The following is a 25,608-nucleotide window of genomic DNA, read 5'->3' on the forward strand; positions in this document are numbered from 1 at the left end:
CCTGGCTTCTCGAGTGTTCTCTGCTTTTGGAAATTCATGAGAAAGCCATGGTAGCTGAAGTAATTGATATGCAGATTGCCAGATTGGCAATGTCCCTTTGCAAGATTGGCCGATATTCAAATGCTGTTTGTTGCATTATTTTCCCAATGGCCGCACCGAATCTGATCAAAGGAATAGAACTGTGATCAAATGTGCAGAGATGGGGAGTCTCTCTCTTTAATAGGAGGACATAACAATGGCTACAACATAAACTTTTTATAACTTGAGGAAATATTCCACCATGGTTGCATGAGATTGAACAGTTGAGAAAGGTGTAACTCCGAAGGTAAGTGGAAACAAGATCAGCTTCCTACATATTTTATTTTTGTTTAAACCAATCAAACTTGTTTCCTTGTGTTCTGTATTTCTCCCATCAACTCACCATTAATTCTTTAGGTAGCAAGTTCCTTCATGGGGATTTTAACGTTTTCCTCGTTGGTTCGGTGCTCCCAATTCCAAGTTCATGGATGAGGAAACAGAGTCAGTGCAAAGCATGAACCTAGCGATAATCAACGGTCACATGCAGAGCAACTTTATAAAATTTCAAAGGAAAGACATCTTAGTTTGAACGCTTTTTCCTTTTCCCCTGTATTAGAAATTTAGAATACTGAAATTCAATAATTAATCACTTACTGTGAGAGCAGAGCTCTCTGGGGTATTACGACATAATGGACATGTAGCATTCAATTTCAACCACTCATCAATACAAATAGCATGAAAATAATGCTTGCAGTCTGGAATAGTCCTTAATGTCTCTTTAGCTTGGTACTCGGAAAGACATATCGGGCAAGTGTTATCGTTAATCCTTGGCAATCGCCGGCTTTCACCTAGCAATGTTATTGGGTAGGCCTCAATAGTCGGTCCGTCGAGACCTTTTGCAACACTATCTAATCCTGGGGAGACTGAATTGGAGAATGTTTCCGGGTTGGGCTGTTGGTGATGACTGTGTTCGTCAACCTTGCGCCGGAGGTAAATTACCAGGCCGAGGACGAACAAGAGGGGTATTCCCACGCCAAATATAATGCCGTATTTAGCACTTTTTGGAAGACCTAACATGAAAATGAAAAAAAGGAAAAACACATGTTTAGTTAATGCAATAAATTGTGGGTAGACAATAAATAATGAGACATGCATGTTGGCTACTAGATGTGGAGAAAAACTTTGACCAGCCCTAATTCTTTGATGCCTAGGGCAGCCTTGCGTGTTTGTGGGTGCATGACAGCGATGCCTCACCAATGGACTGAGACCTCAATTGCAATTTGAAATTTGCCTCTGTTCACCTAACTGTGAAACATGTGCTCATGTTAATCAACTGATGATGTTTCCATGTCTAGCTTTTCCCTATGGCCATTGCTAATCAGATTAACCAACATGTTTTACTGCAAATTAGAACATACCATTGCTAATACCACCAAAGCATCCAACGTCCAGACCCGTATCTCTCTTAAACATGCAAATCCCTGATCTGCGTTCGCACAACAGGCAGTCAGGTTCGTTCCATGTCAACCTGATACCATAGCCAGGCTCCGACCAACCTGTCCAGGATAGTGGTACCAAAACCGTTGCTATCTCCAAACACGATGTCGACAACGATGTAGACGAATCGAGAAGGTCAACCGGTATAGCCACGACGGAGAAATTACCGCCGCTAAGACAAGAAATTAACCTTGCTTCAGGTAGATCTGTCGAGGCAGCAGAGGAGCAATTGAAAAAGGTGTAGCTTCGAGGATACAGCAAATCAAAAGGAGTGCCAGACAGATTAAGTCCGTCAAGGAGACGTTTTGGGGCACAATGATCTGGGTCGTTGATCCATATATTTTGGTAAGTATAGTCGATGTACACGACAGTGAAGTCACCGGAAAAAGGAAGCGTAAGGACAGTTTGATCTTCGTTTTTGCATGAGAGATTGAAGCGGGGATAGCCACATCGATCAGGTTGGTTGTTGAGACGGAAGGGGAAGCGAATCAATTCAATCCCGCATGAAGCACCGCAAATTTCAACGCTCGTTGATGGTTGAAGGAAGAGCAAGAGGAAGGAGGAGAAGATGAAGACGATTTCCAAGAGAGCCATTTGGTGCTAATTCAAAACTACAAAAAGAAAGAAAAAAACAGTGTGTGTTTCCTTTTAAGCTTCGTAAGATTGTACCCTGGGTGGGCAAGGTCAATGTTCGTGACTACAAAACTACAAAAACTGAAGCTAGAAAAATTTTATAGTTAGCCAGATGATCCAAAGAAAATAAGACATGTATGTATTTATGTATGATATTTTCTTGGAAGCAGCTTTCCTGTTATTTATGTAAAATAGTTCAAGGGGTTAAACAACAGTTCAAAAGGAATAAGACAAAATCCGATGTTGACATCTTAGAATATTTTGACAATTAGGTAGCAACCGTAGCAAAAGAATTTTTTTTTTCATTTTGAAAGGTGATTTTATTTGTTTTAGTGACTCATATGTTATTTCAAGTCTTTTATTTATTGCGATAGACTTTTCATAACATAATAATTGGTCTAAGCAATGAAAATCTATATGCTTACAAAAGAGACTGCACAAAAATCATCGACAATGAAAAGCAAAATCCTGGCCTTTTGGGTTTGATTTCAATGTTTGGGAGGATTGATCTACTATTATTAGTTTTTCAATGTTAATATTCTTCCATTTTAACTAGGCATACTAGACATGTACTTGCACTCGTACAGAAACAAAAGCTTATTATATTTGTCATACATATATAGTAGGTGCTGCATGTACCAACATAAATTTATTATTCTCATTTGATATCTCGTTTGGTACCTTTTTTATCACTTTACATCAAGTGCCTTCTTTCTAATTTTAATTGTTACAATCTTGGAGCATGTCAAAACCCAATTCTGATTTTTCCATGGTCAATACAATACAAACATGTTATAGCAAAAAAAAAAAATTGTACAAATAATAGAAACCATCTACGGTGGCGGTGAGGACGAAGGGGATAATGTAGAATGGTTGATCAAAGCGGTCTCTTGATCTGGCGTATTGCGACAGACAGGGCATGATGCATTTAGTCTAAGCCACTTATCTATGCAATCAGCATGAAAGTAGTGATCGCAATCAGGTGTGGTTCTTATTATCTCTTTAGCTTTGTAGTCTGATAGACATATTGCACAAGTATCATCATTAGGCCTTGATAGCCGGCAGCTTTCACCAAGCAAAGTAATTGGATAGGCTTCAATCCTTCGTACAGCGGCAGCCATTTACGGTTCAGCAAACCTGGAGATTTCGACATTGGAGTGGTGGCGTTGATCTTGACGACCAACTTGGACATTGTAATAAATCAAAAACACCACAAGGAAGAAGATGGGTGTTCCCACAATAAAAGTTATGGCATATTTGGTACCTGTTGTAAGACCTTAAAATTAAATTGAATTAATGGATGAACTTACGAAAAATTTGAAAGATGTTTTTCAACTCTAAGTAATTAAATTAAGCTAGCATAAATCTGAAATCTATATACTAGCCAAGATAAAGAGCACGAAGTCCTACATGCTTCTCTCTTTAATCACCTTAAATTTGTTCCCGGAATTTGAGAGTTCTCTTCCTTCTTAATTAATCTGTTTTTTCATATTGTTTCTATCAGTAAGTAAAGCACAATCACGCTTGCTATGAGAAAAAAAAATGGCAAAAATATCATCTGAGCAACATGGTTTTATTTAATAACACTAGACCAATGGCTTGCAATTCTCCTTGCAGTGTTTGCTTCTCAATTAACAAAAGAAAACTGAAGAAACGTGTAATCAAGGCCCGCGAATAAAGATTAGTTTTGTAAGTTACTTGAGCATAAACAGTTTAGACAGATAATCCAATCAAACGAGACAATTAGGAAGCTGATCATGATGTTTTAGATTAATTCAATAGTTTAACTGTAGCTGATGTTGAGCGTTTGACTGTACAATTTATTAATTGGAAACAAAAGAGAAGTCATGTTTGTTCACTTCTTCTCGAAAGCTAGAAACCATTAAGCACCATTTTGTTTATGCAGTCAATCAATTCTTCTCGAAGGTCATCTTGTTTTCATTCTGCATTGCATATTAATGAGATAAAGCAAAATAACACTAATGTGCATCATCATCATGATGTTGATCAAAGCCTTCCATTGCATTACTCGCGACATAAAGGACATGCTGCATTCCGTTTAAGCCACTCATCTATGCAGTTAGCATGAAAATAATGCAAGCAACTTGGTATACTCTTAAGAGTGTCCTTGGCTTGATCGAGCAAGTATTGTCATTAGGTTTTGGTGACTGTGGACTTTCCCCGAGCAACGTTGTTGGATACATTTCAATTGCCCGTTTGTCGAGACCCTTTTTCACAGCAGTTGATTGTAGGATAGTTGAGTCGTTGATTTCAGTGTTGGCGAGGGTCCGGCTACGAATACAACGCATGATCATGCTTGGAATGCAGATTACAAGCACGAGGATGCAGAAGACAGAAATCATGCTAAAAAACATGAAATACTTGGCAATTCTCGAACTACCTGCTTTAATGCAAATTACAGAAAATTTAATGTAATCAAGAATTACATGATTAATTTCTAGTTCTCTCTTAATTAATACTATTCATTTCACCAGAGCCATCATCCATGAAATATCATAAACTCATTCCTTTTTGGCACAAAAGCATATACAAAGCATATAATATTTTGTTTTCCTTTTTTTTTTGTCTTTTTTTTTTTAATTTTGTAAAGCACTAACATACACCATTCTTTCGAGATTCTGAAGGTTTATAAATTTGCAAAATAATTAAAGCATACCTTGATCTATAACTACAGAGCATCCAACCTCCTGGCCTGCATGTTTCTTGAACTGGCAAGTTCCTTGATATTTTAGACACAATTTGCAATCTGGTTCTTTCCATGTTAAAATGATCCGATCACCAAGTTTTTCCCACAACTTAAAGGATTCCCAAACCGAGAGTGAAACCGTCGTTCTATTCGGGCACGTCGACGATAATGATGCGAACAGATCGAGACGATCTACGGGTACAGCCACAACAGAATTATTTTCACCACTAAGACAAGGAATAGGTCTTAGTCCAAGTTGTAACGCCGGTGCATCGTCTGAGCAGTTGAACAGCGTGAAGTTCATAAGGTAAATTTGCTCAAAAGGAGTACCAGAAGGATCGAATCCCTCGAGGAGACGTTTCGGAAGGCAACCGGCGGGATCGCTTATCCCAATGTTTTGCTGATAATAGTCTATCATTTCAACGCTGAAATCACCGGAGGATGGAAACGTGATGATTGTTTGGCTCTGGTTCTTGCATGAGAGACCGAAGCCCCGATAACCACAACGCTCTTCATCGGGTTGATTTGTGAGCTGAAAAGGGAAGTGAATCTCCTGATTTCCGCAATCTGTTATACAGCTTTCACTGCTTATTGATAGTTGAAGAAAGAAGAAGAAGAAGAAAAGCTTGAAAACCATTTTATGTTTCTTTTTCTTTAAATTCAAAGAGGAGATATGATCGGTATTATAGTTACAACCTGGAATTTATACAAAAGTCTCACTGGCCTAGTACCAAGTGGCTCTGTTTTGTACTTACTAAGAAACTACAAGAATCCTGTTTTTATTTTCAAAGCTCTGGTGTTAATAAAATAAAGCTAGATTTGCACCGAACATTTGATTTATTGATTGGTGCATAATTCTCTTGTCTAAAGAGTAGGGTTCGAATCTCCTTATCTAAAAAGTAAGGTTCGAATCTCCTTACCTAAAAAGTAGGATTCGAATCCCTCATCTCTCAATTATAAAAAAAAAAAAAAAACTAGATTTGTGAGTGCTAAGCGTTGAGAAAAGGCTGTAGAACTTATATTAATCAGTTAACCCCGATGAGAAATTAGTGAGACAAATTCAAGGCTGACCTTGGAATTTATATAGTAATCAATTCGGCAGCTAATGTGATAAAATTTGATTCCATGCTGACTAAGTGATTAGAAAATAGAATTAAAACAAATAACAATTTATGTTTGGTTCTGGACATAAGTCAAAATGTATGTCTAGACGGTATAAATTTAGTCTGCTAGATCAATTCCTTTAGCTAAGCCGTTTTGGTTTAATTTAGAATCTTCTTGTTCATGAGGGAAGAGTGATAAAGACCATCTTGTCTTTTAAACGGTATTTTATGCATGAGTTAAGATCAAGAAGTAGACAACTTGGAATTAACACCCCCATTTGTCCACGAAATACCTTAATAATCTTACTCAAACAAAAAATGGGAAAGGCATTCATCCGAGGTGCAACCTGGTTTTAACTGTTCCCTGTCTGTATATGCTGTGGCACCATCGAGGGGGCTGTCCCTCTATTGTGTCTTACTGCAACACTACCTTTAAAGGGTACTTTTTTTACTTGACTTCAGCAGTAATGAAATCTGATTTTAGCCTTACCAAAAAAAAAATGAACGAACGGGAGGAAGTGTGATAGTTTTTGTGAATCTTGTTTGTCCCCCCCGGTGCCCTGTTACGTTTCAAACCCAGATTTCTTACTAGGACATGAGTTTATCAGGCTTTTGTTGTCTGTGAGGGATGTACATGCTGTAAAAAGTCTTCGGCCCACAAAGATAGGTGAAAGACTTGTAGCAGCAAGTTGTAACTCTTTGTTTGAATGAATACAAAGATTTATATACTATCTTGTTTATTAACTGCGACACAAAGGGCACGTTGCATTTCGTTGAAGCCACTCATCGATACAATTAGCGTGAAAGTAATGCAAGCAACTAGCTATGGTTCTTAGAGTCTCTTTGGCTTGGTACTCTAATAGACATATCGGACAAACGTTGTCGGTTGATTTTGGTAATTGCAGACTTTCATCAAGCAATGTCGTGGGATACATCTCAATGGTAGGCATGTCCAGACCCTTTGCGACAACAGTTCGCTGAGGGGTATCGGGGTTAGACATGTCGGCGTTGGGTACTTCGCCGTGATGCTTTATCTTGCGGCGGACGCAAATTATAAGCCCGAAGATGTTCACGCCAGAAGCCACAACGAAAAGCGCTGCGTACTTGGCACTTGCCGGAAAACCTGAAAACCCAAAATTAAATTCAAGTGAGTTTTACATGCTTTTATTTCTTTCTTTTCTTTGGTGCCACTGTATTATTCATTGACCAATGACCATCTGTTTTAATTAAATTCCTTTGTGAACTTTATCAATGAACAACTAGTAATGCCATTAGCCACAACTCATTCCAGAAATGTTCTAACTTTAATAGCAAAAAATAACGATTTTTCTGGGTAATTTTTTTTATTTGATTGTTTGATTTGCTATGCACAACCATTCCTACGAGAAACAGAAGTTTTATTTGCAAAAATTAAAGCTTACCAGGATACAAAGGTTTGAAGCATCCCACATCCAAACCCACGTTATTGGTGAACTGGCAAATCCCTCCCATGCTTTCACACAATTGGCAATCGGGTTCTTTCCATGTTAACGTGATAAAATCACCGAGCGAGTCAGAGGAAGCATCGGGCTCCCTACTCGGGTACAAAAACGTTGCTCTCTCCATACACCCCGACATGTTGGAGACATAGGAAATATCAGTCGGTAAAGCCACGACGGAATAACTTTCACCACTAAGACAAGAAATCGGCGTCGCTCCCGTTCGGAAAATCGGTGAATCGGGTGTGCAGTTGAAAAACTTGAAGTTTCGAGAGGGGAGTGGCTGAAAAGGACTGTGCGAGTAATTGAATCCCTGAAGGAGACGTTCCGCGGTGCAGTCACTGGGGTCGCTTATCAAAACAAGTTGCGATAAATAGTCGATGGATTTGACTCTGAATTCACCGGAAAATGGAAAGGTTAGGATTTTTTGGGTTTCGTTTTTGCATTGGACGGTTAAGCCGGGATAGCCACAGCGGTTCTCTGGTAGGATTGTGATGATCTGAAAAGGGAAGCGAATTGGCACCGGTCCGCACCCTGTTTGGTATCTTTCATCATCGCTTCTTGATGGTTGAAGAAAGAAGAAGAAGATCAAGGAGAAGAAGAGTTTGAAAGGAGCCATTCTTTTCTATGCTCAAGAAGAGATTGAGATTCTTGTTATTGCATCTCTCGCCATGGAGTAGCTTTTAGCTAAACCAAGTCTCTCTGTTTTATGCTTCTTTTAAACTATGTTAATTAATATGTTAGCTGTGTGTGGTAAGGATTGAATACAAATGGGAAACCCGTGGAATTTCTATTATTCAGATAATCCAATGACAAAGAGACAAATTGGAGACCCTGCATTTAACAAATTCATCAGTTAATGTGAAGAACTTGGTCTTAGCCTGACCGTTTCTTAATTGGAAACAGAACATTAAAACTGAGCACAATAGGTTAATGATCTTAATTTTTGGTCTGTCAAAACTCCAAATTCATATTTTACAAGACCTTGATTTCAACACATCATTACATATTAACTGAGTTAAGATCAAGAGAGTACAAATTGTACATCGTTATGCTTTGTAAGACCATCGTGTTTTCTACACAACATGATACACGATAACTATAAGTAGAAAATACACTAAGAATATGTTTGGCCTGATTTTTTTTATATTAAAACTTATTATAAAGCTTTTATAAAAAATAATAATTTTTAAAATTAAATTAAAACTATTTGGTAAATTTACTTTTTATAAGCTTTTTTTATAGATAAGTTGTTTGGTAAAACATTTTATATAAACTTTAATTTTGATTAAAATTACTATAAAATGTATTTAATAAATCAAGTAAAAAAATTGAATCAAATAAAAAAATGAGTGTGAAAAAATTATTTGTTTTTATTTTTTAAAAATTGGTTTGCAATTTATGACCTTTGGAGTTAAATAAAATTAATATTACATACAACGAAAAGAACCTATTGTGGTATTAATAATGGATCCAACTAGGTCAGGAAAATCACCCATTGATTTGACAATTATTTTTCTATTGAAATCATCAATGCTAATTTCATACAAACACAAGTCTATCAAAGTCTTGATATCCTCACTAATAAAGTTTCCAGCCATGAACAAAAAAGCTTTGACTTTTATATTTTTTTATTTTTTAATAGGTTATTTATTTTTTCAAAGAGTATGGAATTCACTACTAAGAAGTTAATTCCTGTTGCTAAAGGAATTAAAATCTATTTCAATTTTCTTATAATGTAACATATTGTTATACTTAAAAGAGAAAATTATTTAAAACTGAGTTATCACAAACGAGTACAAATATTGATTTTTCAATTTTTATCTAATTTATCTCAATTACCATTAACCTATTTGACCAATTATTTTAATCATAATTAACAAATATTATATAAGAAGTTAAAAACAAATAAACATCACATAATTGTCATATCCAATAATAAATTGAGAAATATCCAACAATAAAAACAGTTTTCAAAGCCAAAAAAAAGAATGATAAAAAATAAAATGTAAAACAAAATAGAAAAAAAAATAACACCTGAATACAGTTTTGAATTTTTTGTTTTCTTTTTTCTTGATTTTTGTAACAATAAAAGAAAACCTTAGAAGGATAATTTGTAGAAAGGGGAGAGAAGAGGGAGATCCATAGGGAGAGAGGGAGGAGGTAGTTTTTGAGAGAGGATTTTTTTTTTAAAAAATAACTCTTTTAAAAAGCTAGCGTGTTTTTTTTAAAAAAAAAACTTTTTTAAACTCTTTTTTTAAAATTTTGTTTTTAAAAAAAAAAAGTTATTTTTTTAAAATTTTTTAACAAAATACTGTTTGGTTAATTTTTGCTTTTAAAAAGTAAATAAGTTAAAAATAAATTAAGTCAAATAAGCACTGAAGTATATAACTACAAGACAATTTTGCTTAGCATGAACTCATTTTTTTAAAAACAAAAAAATTGATCCCCTATAGCTTTATCAAAAGTCAATGCTTGTGGCCATCCAAATAATGATTCTCATTTTGGAAATCATCCCATATAATTAAAATTTATACAAACAATAGATAACAATCATTTTAAGAGTTTAGTGCATTAATTGCGACACAATGGGAATGTTGCATTGTGTTTAAGCCACTCATCTATACAATTAGCATGGAAGGAATGCATGCATTTCGATGTAATCCCTAAACATATTGGACAAGTGTTGTCGTTTGGTCTTTGGAATTGTTGGCTTTCGCCTACGACTATCGTAGAATACATTTCAAAAGTGGATCTACTGAGACCATTTCAGCTGATTTCACGGTTGCTGATGTGTTAGAGATTTCAGTGTTGGGATCCTAACGATGATTGCTGTCACCCTTTTGATTATACGTCCGATGATGCAAAAACAGATCGAGTTTCCTGCTGCAGCTACAAGCATGGCAGTGCCACGTTCTGCATTGCTTGGAAGACCTGAAATGCAAATTAGATTAAGTTAGAACTGAATGGCTAGGACTTCCTAGCTAATCAAAAGAGAAAACAATTTACATTTTTCTTAGCGAGTAGCTATCAATGAAGTAGAGGCGGCAACTTTAGTCAAGTCCTACTCTCAAAACATTAGAACCTTTTTTTGTTTTTGGATATATGGCTCGTTGAAACTTTCACACCATTGACAATTCGGCTCTCTCCAAGTTGTTGTGATACGATTGTCAAGATACTCAGACATGAAGATAACGACAGGAAATCTTTGTCCTTCCGTAACCTGATGAGTAATTGAGAATCGTGAAGCTTTGAAGGTAGAGTAGCTCAAGAGGAGTACCAGAAAGATCGAATCCCTGAAGGCCACGTTCTGCAATGCAATCACTTGGATCGCTTATCCAAATATATTGCCACATGTAATCGAGGATTTCGACCTTGAATTTACCGGAAAATGGAAACCTGATAATTGTTTCGTTTTTGCATGCCAGACTGAAGCCGGGATAGCCACAGCCATCGGGTTGGTCTATGAACTGAAAAGGGAGGCATAATGTACGACGGACCTGTCAGCAACCAGCCATCTTTGGTGGCTTGTTGATGGTTGAAGAAAGAAGAGACAGGAGAAGAAGAAGAGTAGTTTGAAAGCAGCCATTTCATGCTTTTTCTTTTCTTTTATTCGATTCTAGAATTTGTAGTTAATACCAGCCTAATGCTAAAGACTGAGCGGCTCCATTCTATACTTACCGAAAACTATAAACATTCTGGGTTTTTTCCAGCTTTGGAGACAACAAGTAAGCAGTGAGTTAAACAAGAATTAAGGCTGTAGAATTTGTATTAGTCGGATAAACCAAGTAGGAATGAGACAAATTGGAAGCTGACCTTAAAAGTTATGTAGAGATAGCTAGTTCAGCAGCTATAAGCAGAGCAATTGGCTAAGTGATCTTAATTGATTCGTTGTCTATTCGAAGTCAAAACGATTACGTGACCATCTTGTTTTTCTCACAGCATTACATCTGAAGCAATATCTGATAAAGGAAAAATTAGGACCATTACAGTAATCTGGAATTTAAAGCTTTTACTGCCTTCTTTTCTTTTCCTTTTAATATGTGGATGAAATTAGTGTTCTGAGGTCTTAGCTGCATTATTTCTTGCTTGACTTGTTCCTCCCAATGACCCCTTTCCAAAAAGTAGTTTTTCTTCAGTACCCGACCATCGGTTGCTTCCTTTTGTAACATTTTGTTTACATAAATCATTACTGGAAAATTATCTAATACATTGTTAGTAAAGTTTTTAAAGTTCTGTTAACCAAGTTAGAACTTAGAAGAATATCACCAGGGGCGGAGCCTCCTTATGTGATGGGGGGGGGCATGGCCTCCCCAAAATTTTTAAAATTTTTTTCATAACATATGAAAATTTTTAATTTTTTATATATTCTAATACTTACTCCCTAAAAATAATGTTTTATTTAATTATTAATATAAATAATAAAATAATAAAATAATTTCACTTATCTCACTCAACTTTAAATTTTTTTAATTTATATTATTATTTTTATTTATATTTTTTATATTTTATGTTTTTATTTTATTTGTTCATATATTATAAGTTTATACAAATATTCTTTCTCAAATTTCTACAAACCATTAACTATGTTCTTTTTATTTCTTTTTTGTTATGTAATATGTGGTAGTTACCTTCTACTTGTCATGTTCTTCTTTTTTATGTTACATAAATTTTATTTTTTATAATTTTAATCTTTAAAAATTAATAAATTATTATATAGTTTTCAAATATAAGTTGTAATATTATATTGTTACTTAAAATTTCATCAACGTATCATTTTTTTATTAATCTTGATTATGTAAGAGGAAATTAACTTGAGTATATTTGTTTTATATGCTTTACATTTTATGTTTAATTAAAATGAAATTCTCTTGAATATATAGTAGTTGAATAATTCTGATTATATAAAAAAATTATTAATCTTATATATCGTTTTTAACTATTTATATTTTACAAATTATAGTTTTATATTTAGTTTCATATTTCTATTATCAAAATTTTTATTATTGATTGAATTTAACATATTAATTTTTTAAAATTTTTAATTCTTATTTAACTATGTTTGACCCCTCAATAAAATTTGACTAGCTCCGCCCCTACAGATAGGGACGGAGCCTCCTTATGTGATGGGGGGGCAAAACTTTTAAAATTTTTTTATATATTCCATTACTAACTCCCTTTTATTTAATAATTAATATAAATAATAAAATAATAAAATAATTTCACCTATCTCACTCAATTTTAATTTTTTTAATTTATATTTATATTTTATTTATATTTATATTTTATTTATATTTATATTTTTATTCTATTTATTTATATGTTATAAGTTTCCGTAAATATTCTTTCCCAAAATTTTACAAACCATTAATCATATATATATATTTTTGTTATGTAATATATGGTATCTACCTTCTGCTTACCATATTCTTCTTTTTTATGTTACATAAATTTTATTTTTTATGATTTTAATTTTAAAAAATTAATAAATTATTATATAATTCTCAAATATAAATTATAGTATTACATTGTTATTTAAAATTTCATCAACGTATCATTTTTTTTTACTTATCTTGATTATGTAAGAGAAAACTAACTTGAGTATATTTTTTTATATGTTTTACATTTTATGTTTAGTTAAAATGAAATTTTCTCAAATATATAGTATTTAAATAATTCTGATTATATAAGAAAAAATTATTAATCTTATATATCGTTTTTAACTATTTATATTTTACAAATTATAGTTTTATATTTAGTTTCATATTTCTATTATCAATATTTTTATTTTTGATTGAATTTAACATATTAATTTTTTAAAATTTTTAACTCTTATTCAACTATATTTGCCCTTTCAATAAAATTTGACTAGCTCCGCCTCTGACTATCACATAACTTGTTATGATATATTTAAAATAATTAATAAATTAATACGATAAATAAAAAAATATGTGACAATAATTTCATTTTATTTATTAGTTGATATTTGTGATTATGACATTTACATACCATTCCCATCTAACAAAAACTAGTATAAATAAAAACTAATCAGGCACTATTTTAAATAACCCAACACAAAAAAAATGGGAAGGGCACATGGTTTTTTTTTTTTTTCTATGAAAAAACCCAAAATCCATCAACCACACAGCAAGAACTTCCCAAAACTCACATCCTCGGGGGTAACATATCTACACAGAAGCTGATAAATGTAAAATGATCTTGTCTATGCTGATAAGAGAGAAGATGATGATGAAGACGAAGAGGAGGATATTGACGGGGTAATTGGGGCAGATCCGCCAGGTGAGTTGCGACACAGTGGGCACGAAGCATTCATCTTTAGCCACGCATCTATGCAATTGGCATGGAAGTAATGGTTACACTCTGGTATAGTTCTCAATGTCTCCTTGGGCTGGTACTCTGATAAGCATATGGGGCAAGTGTTGTCGTTAGGCTTTGGAAGACGCCCGCTGTCGCCAAGCTTAGTCTTAGGGTAGGATTCAATGGTTGGACCGTCGAGTCCTGTTATGATAGCTGCCGGTAAAGGGGAGATTGATGTGGAGAATTCAGTGCTGGGGAGGTTGCGCTGACGTGCGTAAGCTCTCACTCGGCTACCGACGAAGGAAACGAGCCCAATTAGGCATAAGAGTCCTGGAATTCCAACGCCTATGGTAATACCATACTTGGCACTCCTAGGAAGGCCAGCTGCAATGTGAAACTAATTCAGGGGAAAATAGAAAAATCAAGGTCCAAGCTCTCTGTTTCAAAATATTGACCAGGGGACCGTGACGTTTTAACAACAGATCTCAAATAAAATGTTTCAGTTGTTTCGGAGGAGTTTAATTTGACTTGATGACTGGCGACATTTATGCATTTCAAAGCACCTACAGCAACGTTGATCTTTCTTTCTTTTTGCTCTGCAGCACCGTCGCCTTGAAGCTGTAAAGAATGAGACCAACACCTTTGTTTTGATTATAAAAATATGTGGACTCTAAATTAATGATCTGGGTTGCTTTCTCAACCACAAAACAGTGTCCTATCTAATGGATTGTGACAGTGGGATCCCAGGATCCTTCCAGCTGCACCAGATCATAAATTCGACTCTAGTAACGTTTTGACTTTGATCAATCATCTCTTCCATTTTAAGTTTTACTCAAAAACGACACCTTCTGATACAATTTTTCTTTTTTTTGAATAGTAGTTGTTATTAAGCCGCAGCAGCCTAGGAATGCCACAAAAAGTCTGAGGCTAGCAGCCAAAGACTCTCCGTGGCATACTGCAAAACCTTCTGATACAATTTAAAAGACAGAAGATGATACTAATACAAGAAAGAACCAATTGACATCGTCATGATTTCAATGACTTAGAATCCAACTAAAACGTTTTAAGCCAATACCCTTATTCCAATTAGATATAATAGTCATGATAAACAATTTATTCTATATATATCATTAAGAATTCATGAAGTTGGTCTTAATATAAATGCAAATAAAGTGATTTGAAGTCCGCCGTTTCAGAACAGAACACAAATCATAGCGTTGTTAGTATTAACATACCTTGGCTTGGCAGATTAAAGCACCCAATTTCCTGACTAGCTCTATTCTTGAACCCACAATCCCCTCGACGTTCAACACATGACCTACAGTCGGGTTTGTACCATTCTAACCGGACCCCTTCCGCCCAGCCATACCAAGCAAATGGAACAGTAACGGTCTTTATAGAATGGCATGTAGACGGTAAACCACTGTCAGAATCCATAAAAGACTCGATTTCGTAAGGTACAACAGAGTAATTATCATTGCTAAGACATCGAATTCGCCTTAACCCAGCCTCAGCTACTGCTCCAGTAGAGCAATTGAAGAACGTCAAGGTATGCCAGACTTCTGAGACAAAAGGAGTTCCTGATATGTCGAAAGACTCCATGAACCGTTTAGGGAGACAGAAATCAGGGTCGTTGATCCATATCTGTTGGGTCTCGTAATTGATGAATCTGACTGTGAATTCTCCGGATTTCGGAAGTTTAAGAACTAGTGCTCCCGTTTTATTGCTGCAGGAAAGACCAAAACCCGGATAGCTGCAACGACCATTTCGGTTACCGTCAGGGTTCAGCCCGAAAGGAAACTTAACCCCTGATTCACCGCCTGGGCATGACGATGGACAAGTTTGAGCACTCGTTGGTTTTTGAAGGAATAGTGAAAAGCAGAGGAGCCACAGAAATGTTAGGTGAGGCATCTTGCTGCTTGAAGAAGAACGTTAACGTGCTAAGGCCTTGCTCCGGGATTTAACTAGCTAGAGGCCCATGGCACAGAGGCTTTCAAGTTAGGACTTCAGAGATGATTGGCGTGGAACTTTGGATGGTTTCTCTATAATTGGAAAGCGGTGCAGTTTTTACAATTAGGTTTATATGTCTCAATTGGACAAGTCGATAAACTGATGTTATTTTGGGAATTTGGTTCTTTTTAGTTTCATTTTTTTTGAGGTGGTCAAGTTCTTGTAACTGTCAAAGGTTACCTCTTCTCCCCTTTTCCACCGACGTTTGTTTATTTTTTACTTAATTTGTTAAAAAGCTTTTCAATTATTTAAAAAAATTTCAAATAAATATTTATTTTTTATTACATTTAATTAAATATCTATATTTTTATTTAGGACTATATAAATTCTAATAACTAATTATGGATTAATTATCATGACTCAAAAAATAGATGGTGGAATATCATGTGAGCATGTTATTATGTCACAATAACATATTATTTTGATTTATGATAACTAATTCGTTAATCATAATCATTATTTAATTCAAAATAAAAATATAAAAATATAATTAATTAAAAAATTAAATATTTTAATAATTTAAAATTTTTTATTTTTTATTTTAAATTTATCTTATAAGTATTTGCAATTGGATTATTAGATTGTTGACATAGTCAAACAATGTATAAACCTAGCATAGAGCAAGATGCTAGTGGGAAACTTAATATGATAACTAAAATAATGGGTTGGGTCTTTAAGAATTTATGAATATTAAAGTGTATTAATTATAGGTTTGATAATTTTGTACAAATATATAAAAATTGATAGTTAAGGTATTCCTTGAAGTTTCACCATGCATTTAATAATCGGCTGTTTAAATCAGGCTTCCACACCCTTTGAAGATCTTTTCGTCCGATTGCAAAGCAAATAGTAAACAAACATTGACATCTAATTAAAAAATTAATTAGTCAAAATAATCAACATAAAATTACAAAGATGGTAACACGTTAGTATCATGATTTGAGGTTACCATAGCATACCAACGGTTTAGATGTTCTCGCTACAAGTGTTCGATAATGGATCAACAAGAGAATTTGATTTATTTTTTATATAATATTTAAAAATTTTAAATAAATTTTTAATTTTTATTATATTTAAATAAATTTGCAATTTTAATTTTAAATTAAATAAATTTTTATTTTTTATTTTGAATCGAATAAATTTTTAATTAAATTTTTATATTTTAATTTTAAATCAAATAAATTTTTATAAATGTTACTTATAATTTTATATCACATAACGATAATATAACATTTTGACATATTATAATAAATGATAACGTGACATATTAAAATAATATGATCATATTATCATATAATATTTTTTTCCTCCACATGTCAATATTATATGAATATAAAATGATAAATGATAATTTGATTAATAATAATTAATCAATCATTAGTTATAAAAATTTATTTAAATAAAATAAAATTTTAAAAAAACTTGATTAAAAATAATAAAAAATAAAAAATTTAAATAATTTATAATTTTTTAATATTATATCATTTTTATTTTTCTTTCTTTCCTCTCGTTATTAGTCAACTTAATTTGTTTTCAAGTCTTTACATCCGATTAAAACAGACCAATTCAAAGTTCAAACAATGAAAAACAATATCGAAAACTGTTATGTTCATTCCTCCTTTTCTTTGTTTTCTGTTTGTCCACTTTCATATTTTCAAATGTTAGTGCGCAGTAAAATACAAGTCAGAAACGTGTTGAACCATTTCGTTAAAATTATTGATTAAAAAAATGGAATTTTGTAAATTTTTTCTGGAATCGTGAATCAGTCAATGAAGAAACATAGAATAGAAAAATCAGCCAATGCATTATTAATCAAAGGTTTGCGTCATCATTGCAGCTTATTTTCTGCAGAATCGACACGGTCGCCACCTTTCTGTTTTTGCCATGTCAAGGTTTAACTATTAGGTAACATTTTGGAGTTCACCAAGATAAGGTTTGGATGGTTACTTGACATGACTTGGCGTTTATTTCTTCAAATTTTTTAATTATTAATTGTAAAATGTAGGAAGATTTACTAGAGAGAAACTTGATATTATCATTAAAAAATATAATAAATATAATTATATTCCAAACGAAGTTTATTTTCCTCCGCTACAAATTTCAAAGCATCTAGTCATGGACTTTGTGGCCAGCAAGGTCATAGTTTTGTCCGCATTGCAATCACTGCTTGACCGAATTACGCGGTAAAGATTAAAGATCAAAGCTTGCTCAGACCTCAGACTCAGAGAATAGCTTTAGCGTAGGAGCCGGTCATTAAACCTGATCATGCGAATCTGCCAAATCCGTCAGCGTTTAAGCCAGCCAGCCAGTAGCCTCCATATTAAGCGAAATTGCGTCAAAACCTCTTACTCATTGGGCTGAAGCCGGTGTAGTCCAAGTAAAGTCTCCAAGAAATTTGAGTCTTGAACCACGGACTTCCGCCTGTACGGAGTTTGGGTACTTGGGTCATATCGTTTTCAGCTTGAAAAGAAGTTGAGTTCAGTTGCGGCACAAACCAGTACTGGACCACAAATGTTGGTATTGGAAAATCTAAATGCTGGATGGCCCATTGGACCTAAACTAACGCCTCAACACATAATTATCTTTTTCATATTTTTTTATTTCACATGTCATAAATCTTACTCTTCTAACATGAGGCCGAGAGTTTTGAGTCTTAAATTTTGATTGTTGGGATGTTTGATAAGGAAACCTCACCACATTATTGTTTATCAATATTTACCTATGAGCTTTCATGTCATGAATTTTACACGGTCAATCAACTAAGAATCTGAATTACTTATTACACTTAAAAGGCAAGCAAGTAAGCAAGTAGGTAACTAGTAATTAGAATTGTTTAAATTTGGTTTTGATTTCCATAAAAAAAACTAAAATATTACTAAAAAAAATTACTTTATTTTTTAACAAGGTGTACCATTCAAAATTGTATTGTATCAAACAATATACTAATGTTAGTCAATTTAAAAAAGATTTGCATTTTGTTTATTAATTTATATATGGTAGTATGTTGTCATGAAAGTTCCTTATAAAAGTGTCACGACAACATACATTGTCAAGTTAGGTTTTTGGAAAAAAAATAATGATTCTGTGATAAAAAACGGGAATCAAGACACAAGAAAAATCCCAAATTTTTTTATAATTCAAAAAAAAAATTGTCCCAATTATAAAAATTTGGGGATGAATGAGAAAAAAAGAAAATACTAACAATCAACAAATTGGAGGGAACGGACCACGTAGTTTGATTCCACTAGGGCACAATTGTGGCGGGAAAATGTCCGTACGTGCTTCCTTGCCACTTTATTTTACTTGTATGTATAAACCTTACCTCCTCCTCTCTCAATTTCTCAATCCCCAAACGTTGTTCATTTCTTCTCATTTCCCACTTCGCGTTTCTCCAACAGAAATCTAAATCGCTAAATCAACAATCTAATCCCTGATCAACCGCCTTAAAATCTGTTAATTGCGAGATTAGAAAGGTAACTTTTTTTTTTCCCAATGTTAGGGTTTCTGGTTATGGGGAACAACTCGAGGTTTCCCCAAACGAGTAAATAGGAATATCCGTTTACTTTCAGAAATGTTTCGCTGAGTTTCTTCTTTTTTTTCCTTCCTTTTTGCATTGAATTTCAGGTGCGAGGAGTGGAGATTTTGATATTGAGGATCCTGGTGATCTGGGGAAAATGTCGGCCGAGTTCGACGATGATGGTGAGCAGACCATGTCAATCAACGAGTATCTTGAGAGCATCGAAGAAGAAGAGCTGGTAAAAAGTTCCTTCCCCCCCCCCCCCCCCCCTCTTTATCCATTTAGGGTTTTGCTTTTGCTATTTGGGTATGAGGGAATGATTGAGTTTAGTTAGTGCTTGTTGTTTCGTCTGGTTTGTGGACATGGAAGATTTAGGACATAAGTCTTTTGTCCTGTTCTGTTTAGAAATAATAACATCAAAATTTTGTCAGCTTTTCTGGAGCAGAAATTTGGTTGAGACGACTTTATATTTGAACTATTCCGTAACATTGATTAAATTTTGAGAAAATTTCATGAGATGAAGATTTGTATTGTTAATATTACACTAGCTTAGAAGTTAGCTTGGGACCATTCAAATTTGTATTGTTAAGATTTGTACGCATGCTAGTTTGGGACCATTCAAATATAACTTATATCCTAAATTGAAATTGGGAAAGTGTTGAATGCAAACGATTCTTAAATATAAATTGAACTAGCAATTGGTTGATTTTATCGATATTGTTGTGCTTCTTTAAGCTCTATGTTTCTCGACATCACTTAATTCGTTATTTTTTTAATCTAAAGGAAGCAGATCTGGTTTTGGGTGGAGATGAGGGTGATGAGTGTACCTATTCTAAGGGCTACATGAAGAGACAGGCAATCTTCTCATGCCTGACATGCACCCCAAATGGGAATGCTGGGATTTGCACTGCTTGCTGCTTGTCTTGCCATGATGGCCATGAGGTATTTCTCCTCTGCATTATTCTTTAGTTGTATTTCTCATTCTGAATGCTAAACTTTAGTTTGTTGTTAATGATATGACTCTTAAGATGTGAGTTAAATTATGATTTATTAAAGTGGAACTTCATGTTGTGTCTTTTGCTTTCTTCAGACCATGACCCTTTGAGTTGTCTCTAATAATTTGCACTTTGTGGGGTCATGCTCCCTGTTATGGGCTGGTTTAGCAAGTTATCTAGTAGTAAATATGATGATTGATTTGGGATACGTTTCCTATCATCATGATATTCCCAACTACTGTGGCCTTGTTATGTTCTTACTCATTTTAAATTAGAATAATATTGACTTTTTTGCAGCTTCAGCATTAACCACATTAACAATTCACACTGCTAATCATTTCCAATTTCTGACTCTGCTTTTTGAGAGGGGTTTCAAGTTATATTCTTATTATCTATCCAGTTATGTGTGTTTCTGGGATCATAATGGGTATTGCTTTTTTGTATATTTGATAATGGAAGAACTCATTGATTGATTTAACAATCACAATAGGTCTTAACATCGGACATGCAAGGTTTTCTTTCTGATTAGTTCTTATGGTCATTTGAAATTCCACATGCCTACTTGAGTACTGCACATAAGTCATGTATGTTATGCTGGAAATTTTACATATGCCCAACTACTCAAGAATGTGTTTATTTTAGTTCTTTTTCCTTTTATAAATGTTTTATGCTGTTAGCTTCTGTCTGCTTATATTCAGTGGAGGTTTTCATTTTTGCAATATATGCAAGGTTTTGGAGCTTTGGACCAAGAGAAATTTTAGGTGTGACTGCGGAAATTCAAAATTTGGGGAGTTCTCATGCAAGCTTTTCCCAAATAAAGATGTAGAGAATATCGAGAATTCATATAATCACAATTTCAAAGGTTTATACTGCACCTGCAATCGCCCCTATCCAGATCCAGATCTCCAGGAGCAAGTAGAGATGATACAGTGCTGCATGTGTGAGGACTGGTTCCATGAGGAGCATATCAGTCTCAACTCTCCCAATGAGGTCGGTGAGCTTTGTGCATGTCCTTCTACACGTTCATATCTTAGTTTTGTTTTTTTGTTAAAATCATTGGCAAATCTAGAGATGCCCTGTACTGTAGGTTCATGTTAATGTTTGCCATAGTTTTTCTTATAGTTATGATTGCTTGCAATGTGCTTGCTTCACCGAACTTATCTCTTTAAAGATGGGTATGGGTTCTAATTATTTGAAAACAAACGTTGATAGATTCAGTGAATATTTCTACTTGTATAAATTGTGATCATAAGTTATCAGTTTGAAGGATGTTTCCATTGACACATTTACATGATTAGTTTAGCTCAAGCTTTGCAGTGTAAAATAGGCAAGTTGAGAGGAAGAAGTGCAAAAAAGACTATCACTTAGCTGTAGTTTTTGCGCTATTCTTTGAGTTATTGCTGGGCAATGATTATGATCTGAAAATACTTGTATGACAGATTCCTAGAGATGAGGAAGGGGAGCCTCTTTATGAAGATTTCATATGCAAGGCATGCTCAGCAGTTTGTTCTTTTCTGACTCTATACCCTAAAACCATAAGGGCAGCAGGGGGACAGCCTGTTGCTCCTGTAACTACTAGCAAGGATAAAAGTGTGGTGGAAGACATCCCTCCTAAAGATGGTGGAGCTGGGAAGCTTGAAAATAATGTGTGCTCTGATTCTTCCATCAAGGATAATTTGGTTGCTGATGCTAATTGTGAATCTGTATCTGATGGCAAGAAATTTGTTCTTGGAGAAAGCTCTCAGAATGATGACAGCTCTATTGCCAGTTCACATGCTACTTGTATTCTTGGAGCAGACTCGGTGGTTTCAGAAAGTAAACCCCTTTTTCTTTCTAAAAACTGGAGAGATACCCTCTGCAGATGTGACAAGTGCTTGGATATGCACAAGCAGAAGCATATCAGTTATCTACTTGACAAGGAGGACTCAATAGCAGAGTATGAAAAAACGGCAAAGCAGAAGAGGGAAGAAAAGTTGCAGCAAAGGGAGGGTGCTGCAGTAAATTTCTTTAACAATCTTGGTCATGTAGAGAAAATGGAGATTCTGAATGGCATTGCGGACTTTACAGATGAATTCCGTTCCTTCCTGGTATGCCATTGATTGTATATCTTTTTAATAGCTAACCTTTACTGATTACATTGCAAGATAAGTTCTAGGTAAAGCCATACATATTTTTCATGTTCTTGCATCATCAGATTATTCATTTATGTATCTTGCAAAAGCAATTTACTGCCCCTAAGAATATATATATTTTGATATCTTTAGGGGTCAGTTGATCCATCAAAGGCAATCACAGCAGCTGATGTCAACCAGATTTTCGAGAACCTTAAAAACAAGCGAAGGCGTGTGTAGTAAGCTTTTTGCTGGATGTTGCTGCTCTTGCTATGAGTTATCCTAGTAGATGAAAAGAAAAAAACAGTGGGATGTTATGCAAATATTTAGGTTGTTTAAAGTTAGAATGCTCTAATGTTATGAATTGCTCTGTAGTTTGTTTTAATGACTTGTATTAACTGTGTATCTGTATTTGCTGAAGTGCTATGTCAGCAAGTACTAGAATGGTGCGCACGTGCAGGCACATCTCTATAGTAAGTATTCCTATCTCATGTAGGAAAGAACTTCTAAGCTTCCTTGTTAATGAACGGTAGAAGAGCACTTGTTTTTAACTTACTATTTAGGTAAGGTTTCTGATGTTCTTTTCTTTAGGTTTTTTAATTAAAATAACCCAAGTGCTTAAGATTATGGGCCGAGTAAACATGAAGTTGTTGAGGGTTCATGTCAAATTTTTATGTTTAAACACATTGGCTTAACACGCTAGGGTCTGGCCTATAGATTTTTACGGTTTTTAAGTTACAAGTATGGTAAAAAGTGAATGTACATGTCAAGTGATTTGGGAGACTTGGTAAGAGTTTGTGCTTGATTGGGTTGGAACATGGAAGGAACGCCAATGTAGGAAGGTCTTTTTTAGTGAAGATAAACATAGAAGTCCAAGGAAAATTATTGCAAAAATGATATCAACAAAAAAAATGCTAAGAGGTCTCTACGTGTCATAGCTTTAGCCCTACTTAAAGTTAAATCTTCCCACTGCTGGGCAGTTTAGCTACCGTCCATCTTGTTTTGTTCTCTTACTGCTGGAGCCAACGAAAAGTCCAAAGGTCGCGAGTCACGAGACGAACAGCCGAATCCTCCAGACTAGTCTATTCCAATTCAAGGACGAGCTCTAACTCGATAAGCCATTCCATATATTTTATTCAAATTTTGGTGAAAGCATTTGATAAGCCAAAAATAAAGTGTAAAAATCTTCATCTAGTAAGGCCTTAATTTGGGAAGAAATTACCTTCATTTTACCTTTGAAAATTTACCTATTTCCCAGGATGTAAAAGTTAAATTAAAAAGTACAAGACCATATTGATTGATTGTTGGACATTGTAAAATTAACCCAATGCTTCTTAAATTATGAATTGTCATTCCACAACCCAAAAAAGAAGAATTTCATTGCATGATTTACATTTGTCTTCCCATATCACAGTGAATTTATTGCTGTTGCTAACCATACCGTTCACGTCGACTCTTTCCAGTCTAAAACATCAAAATTTGTCAACACCAATTTAACGAGTAGGGACAAAAGTTAGGTGGTTGTTATTTCCTCGAGGAAATGAAAAGATTTTGTTCATGTGTTTCAACAGTTAACGAGCATTTAAAATATTTGAAACCAGTCATTCCCCTACCTAATCTTAGGGAGATTGTCGACTAAACTTTTATTGCTCTGCCCATCTATTGATAGCGAAATCCTCTTCATTTTCAACTACAAATTTTCAAGTGTTTTTTGTACCCTAATTAAGGGCTGTTGTTATCAACAAAACATACATAGCCTAATTTTATTTCTTTGAGAAAACAAAAGGGTCATTAATAATATAATTCAAACACACTTGAACTTATATTTGTCATACTTGAGTCGTAATAAGTTTTTTTTTTTTTGTTTCCTTTGATTTCCTTGAAGGGGGATATAATAACGTCAGTGCTCTGTCATGATAGCCTCAGACTAAGAGGATGTCCTCAAATTTTCCTTCCCCTCTTTCTTAATCAGCAGTGGAAACGGTTATCATAACTGTTATTTGGCAGTTTGTGGGCAGCTGAGATGAACCAAATGGTCTACCCATCTCCATGCATTTTGCCTCGATGTCAATGCCATTGCAACTTGGCTCACTAATTGGGGTAGCTAGTCTAGCAAGACTAAAGCTTTTGGTTTTTTTTCCCATTTACTGCAAAGAGACCAAATCTTAGCACTAGACTAACAACTTATAATAGCAAGAATTACCAAATTTCTTTTAATCTTTATTTTAGGACCCCCCCAATTAGTGTTAGTTAAATAAGATCGACTCAAACTAATGCTTTTGAATTTTTTAACCTTATTATGGGAAACAATATGATTTCTACGTAGTTCATAGTCAGAAGAAGAAAAATTAGAGAAAGAGAGAGCACGTACAATTTCCTGATTTGAATTTTGTAGCATAAAATTCATGTTCACACTTTGTATTTCACACCTTGTATTTTACGCTGACCACGTGGTTAGACAGAAATTAAACCTAAGAAAACATTGAAAAAGTCGATGAGAGCTTGATTTCTCCTTTGTAAGTAAAACTTCAATAGATTGCTTGTTGCCTTGGAATTTAAACTTGGATTTCTATTTTTTTCCAAATCTATAAGTTTTTTAATATAATGAATCATATATATATATATAATAAATTATATTAATTTAATATTGCAGTCTGTAATAATATTTTTTTTAGATAAATTAATGGACACTAATTTATAACACTTGGGAATCTTTGACTGATCAATAGTTATATGCCTATTATTTCTTTTAAATTATGAAAATGTTACGTATTTTAGATTGAATATTCCTGAATTTTACTTATAAAAATAATTAACAATAATAAATACGAGAGGATGTGGAAAGATAAACCCATCAATGAGATTATATTCAACTTAAATGGGATTTTAATAAAGTAAAAGAAAAAGATATAATTAATTAACCATTAATCTTTTGACTTAGTGGTGATTATAGTAAGTAATGCTTTTCCATCTTAGTATTTTAACTTTTTGAATTCCTAACCCTTTCACCCAATGGATAAATAAAACCAAGAAAAAGGTAAACGTAAATGGGATTTTAATAAAGTAAGAGAAAAAGATATAATTTATTAAGCATTAATCTTTTAATTTAGTGGTGATTATAATAAGTACTGCTTTTCCATGTTATTATTTTACCTTTTTGAATTCCTAACCCTTTCACCCAATGGATAAATAAAACCAAGAAAAAGGTAAAGTTAAAGGAG

General features: G+C 34.0%; 5 protein-coding genes across 5 annotated transcripts; 1 reads left to right on the plus strand and 4 right to left on the minus strand.

Moving 5' to 3' along the window:
* Window positions 1–598: 598 nt before the first annotated feature.
* Window positions 599–2,269, minus strand: LOC18606699 (RING-H2 finger protein ATL22-like). Its single transcript, XM_018116914.2, has 2 exons — window positions 1,437–2,269; window positions 599–1,088 (listed from the first exon to the last, which is right to left on the minus strand). Exons 1-2 carry the CDS (start codon window positions 2,107–2,109, stop codon window positions 661–663), a joined length of 1,101 nt encoding a protein of 366 aa, XP_017972403.1. The 5' UTR covers window positions 2,110–2,269; the 3' UTR covers window positions 599–660.
* A 1,867-nt stretch (window positions 2,270–4,136) lies between these two features.
* LOC18606701 (putative RING-H2 finger protein ATL21A) lies at window positions 4,137–5,588 on the minus strand. The gene is made up of 2 exons (XM_088804893.1): window positions 4,826–5,588; window positions 4,137–4,549 (listed from the first exon to the last, which is right to left on the minus strand). The coding sequence occupies exons 1-2, from the start codon at window positions 5,490–5,492 to the stop codon at window positions 4,221–4,223; spliced, it is 996 nt and encodes a 331-aa protein (XP_088661019.1). The 5' UTR covers window positions 5,493–5,588; the 3' UTR covers window positions 4,137–4,220.
* Window positions 5,589–6,640: 1,052 nt separating this feature from the next.
* LOC18606702 (putative RING-H2 finger protein ATL21B) lies at window positions 6,641–8,128 on the minus strand. Its single transcript, XM_088804813.1, has 2 exons — window positions 7,380–8,128; window positions 6,641–7,081 (listed from the first exon to the last, which is right to left on the minus strand). Exons 1-2 carry the CDS (start codon window positions 8,053–8,055, stop codon window positions 6,699–6,701), a joined length of 1,059 nt encoding a protein of 352 aa, XP_088660939.1. The 5' UTR covers window positions 8,056–8,128; the 3' UTR covers window positions 6,641–6,698.
* Window positions 8,129–13,388: 5,260 nt separating this feature from the next.
* On the minus strand, window positions 13,389–15,834 carry LOC18606704 (RING-H2 finger protein ATL20-like). The gene is made up of 2 exons (XM_007040461.3): window positions 14,990–15,834; window positions 13,389–14,138 (listed from the first exon to the last, which is right to left on the minus strand). Exons 1-2 carry the CDS (start codon window positions 15,663–15,665, stop codon window positions 13,660–13,662), a joined length of 1,155 nt encoding a protein of 384 aa, XP_007040523.3. The 5' UTR covers window positions 15,666–15,834; the 3' UTR covers window positions 13,389–13,659.
* A 3,215-nt stretch (window positions 15,835–19,049) lies between these two features.
* Window positions 19,050–22,954, plus strand: LOC18606705 (PHD finger protein-like protein). Its single transcript, XM_018118555.2, has 6 exons — window positions 19,050–19,237; window positions 19,389–19,519; window positions 20,065–20,223; window positions 21,006–21,266; window positions 21,716–22,363; window positions 22,541–22,954. Exons 2-6 carry the CDS (start codon window positions 19,439–19,441, stop codon window positions 22,625–22,627), a joined length of 1,236 nt encoding a protein of 411 aa, XP_017974044.1. The 5' UTR covers window positions 19,050–19,237; window positions 19,389–19,438; the 3' UTR covers window positions 22,628–22,954.
* The last annotated feature ends 2,654 nt before the right edge of the window (window positions 22,955–25,608 follow it).

This window comes from Theobroma cacao, chromosome 3 (assembly GCF_053813885.1).
Source record: "Theobroma cacao isolate CCN51 chromosome 3, ASM5381388v1, whole genome shotgun sequence".
In the NCBI taxonomy this organism is placed as follows: Eukaryota; Viridiplantae; Streptophyta; class Magnoliopsida; order Malvales; family Malvaceae; genus Theobroma; species Theobroma cacao.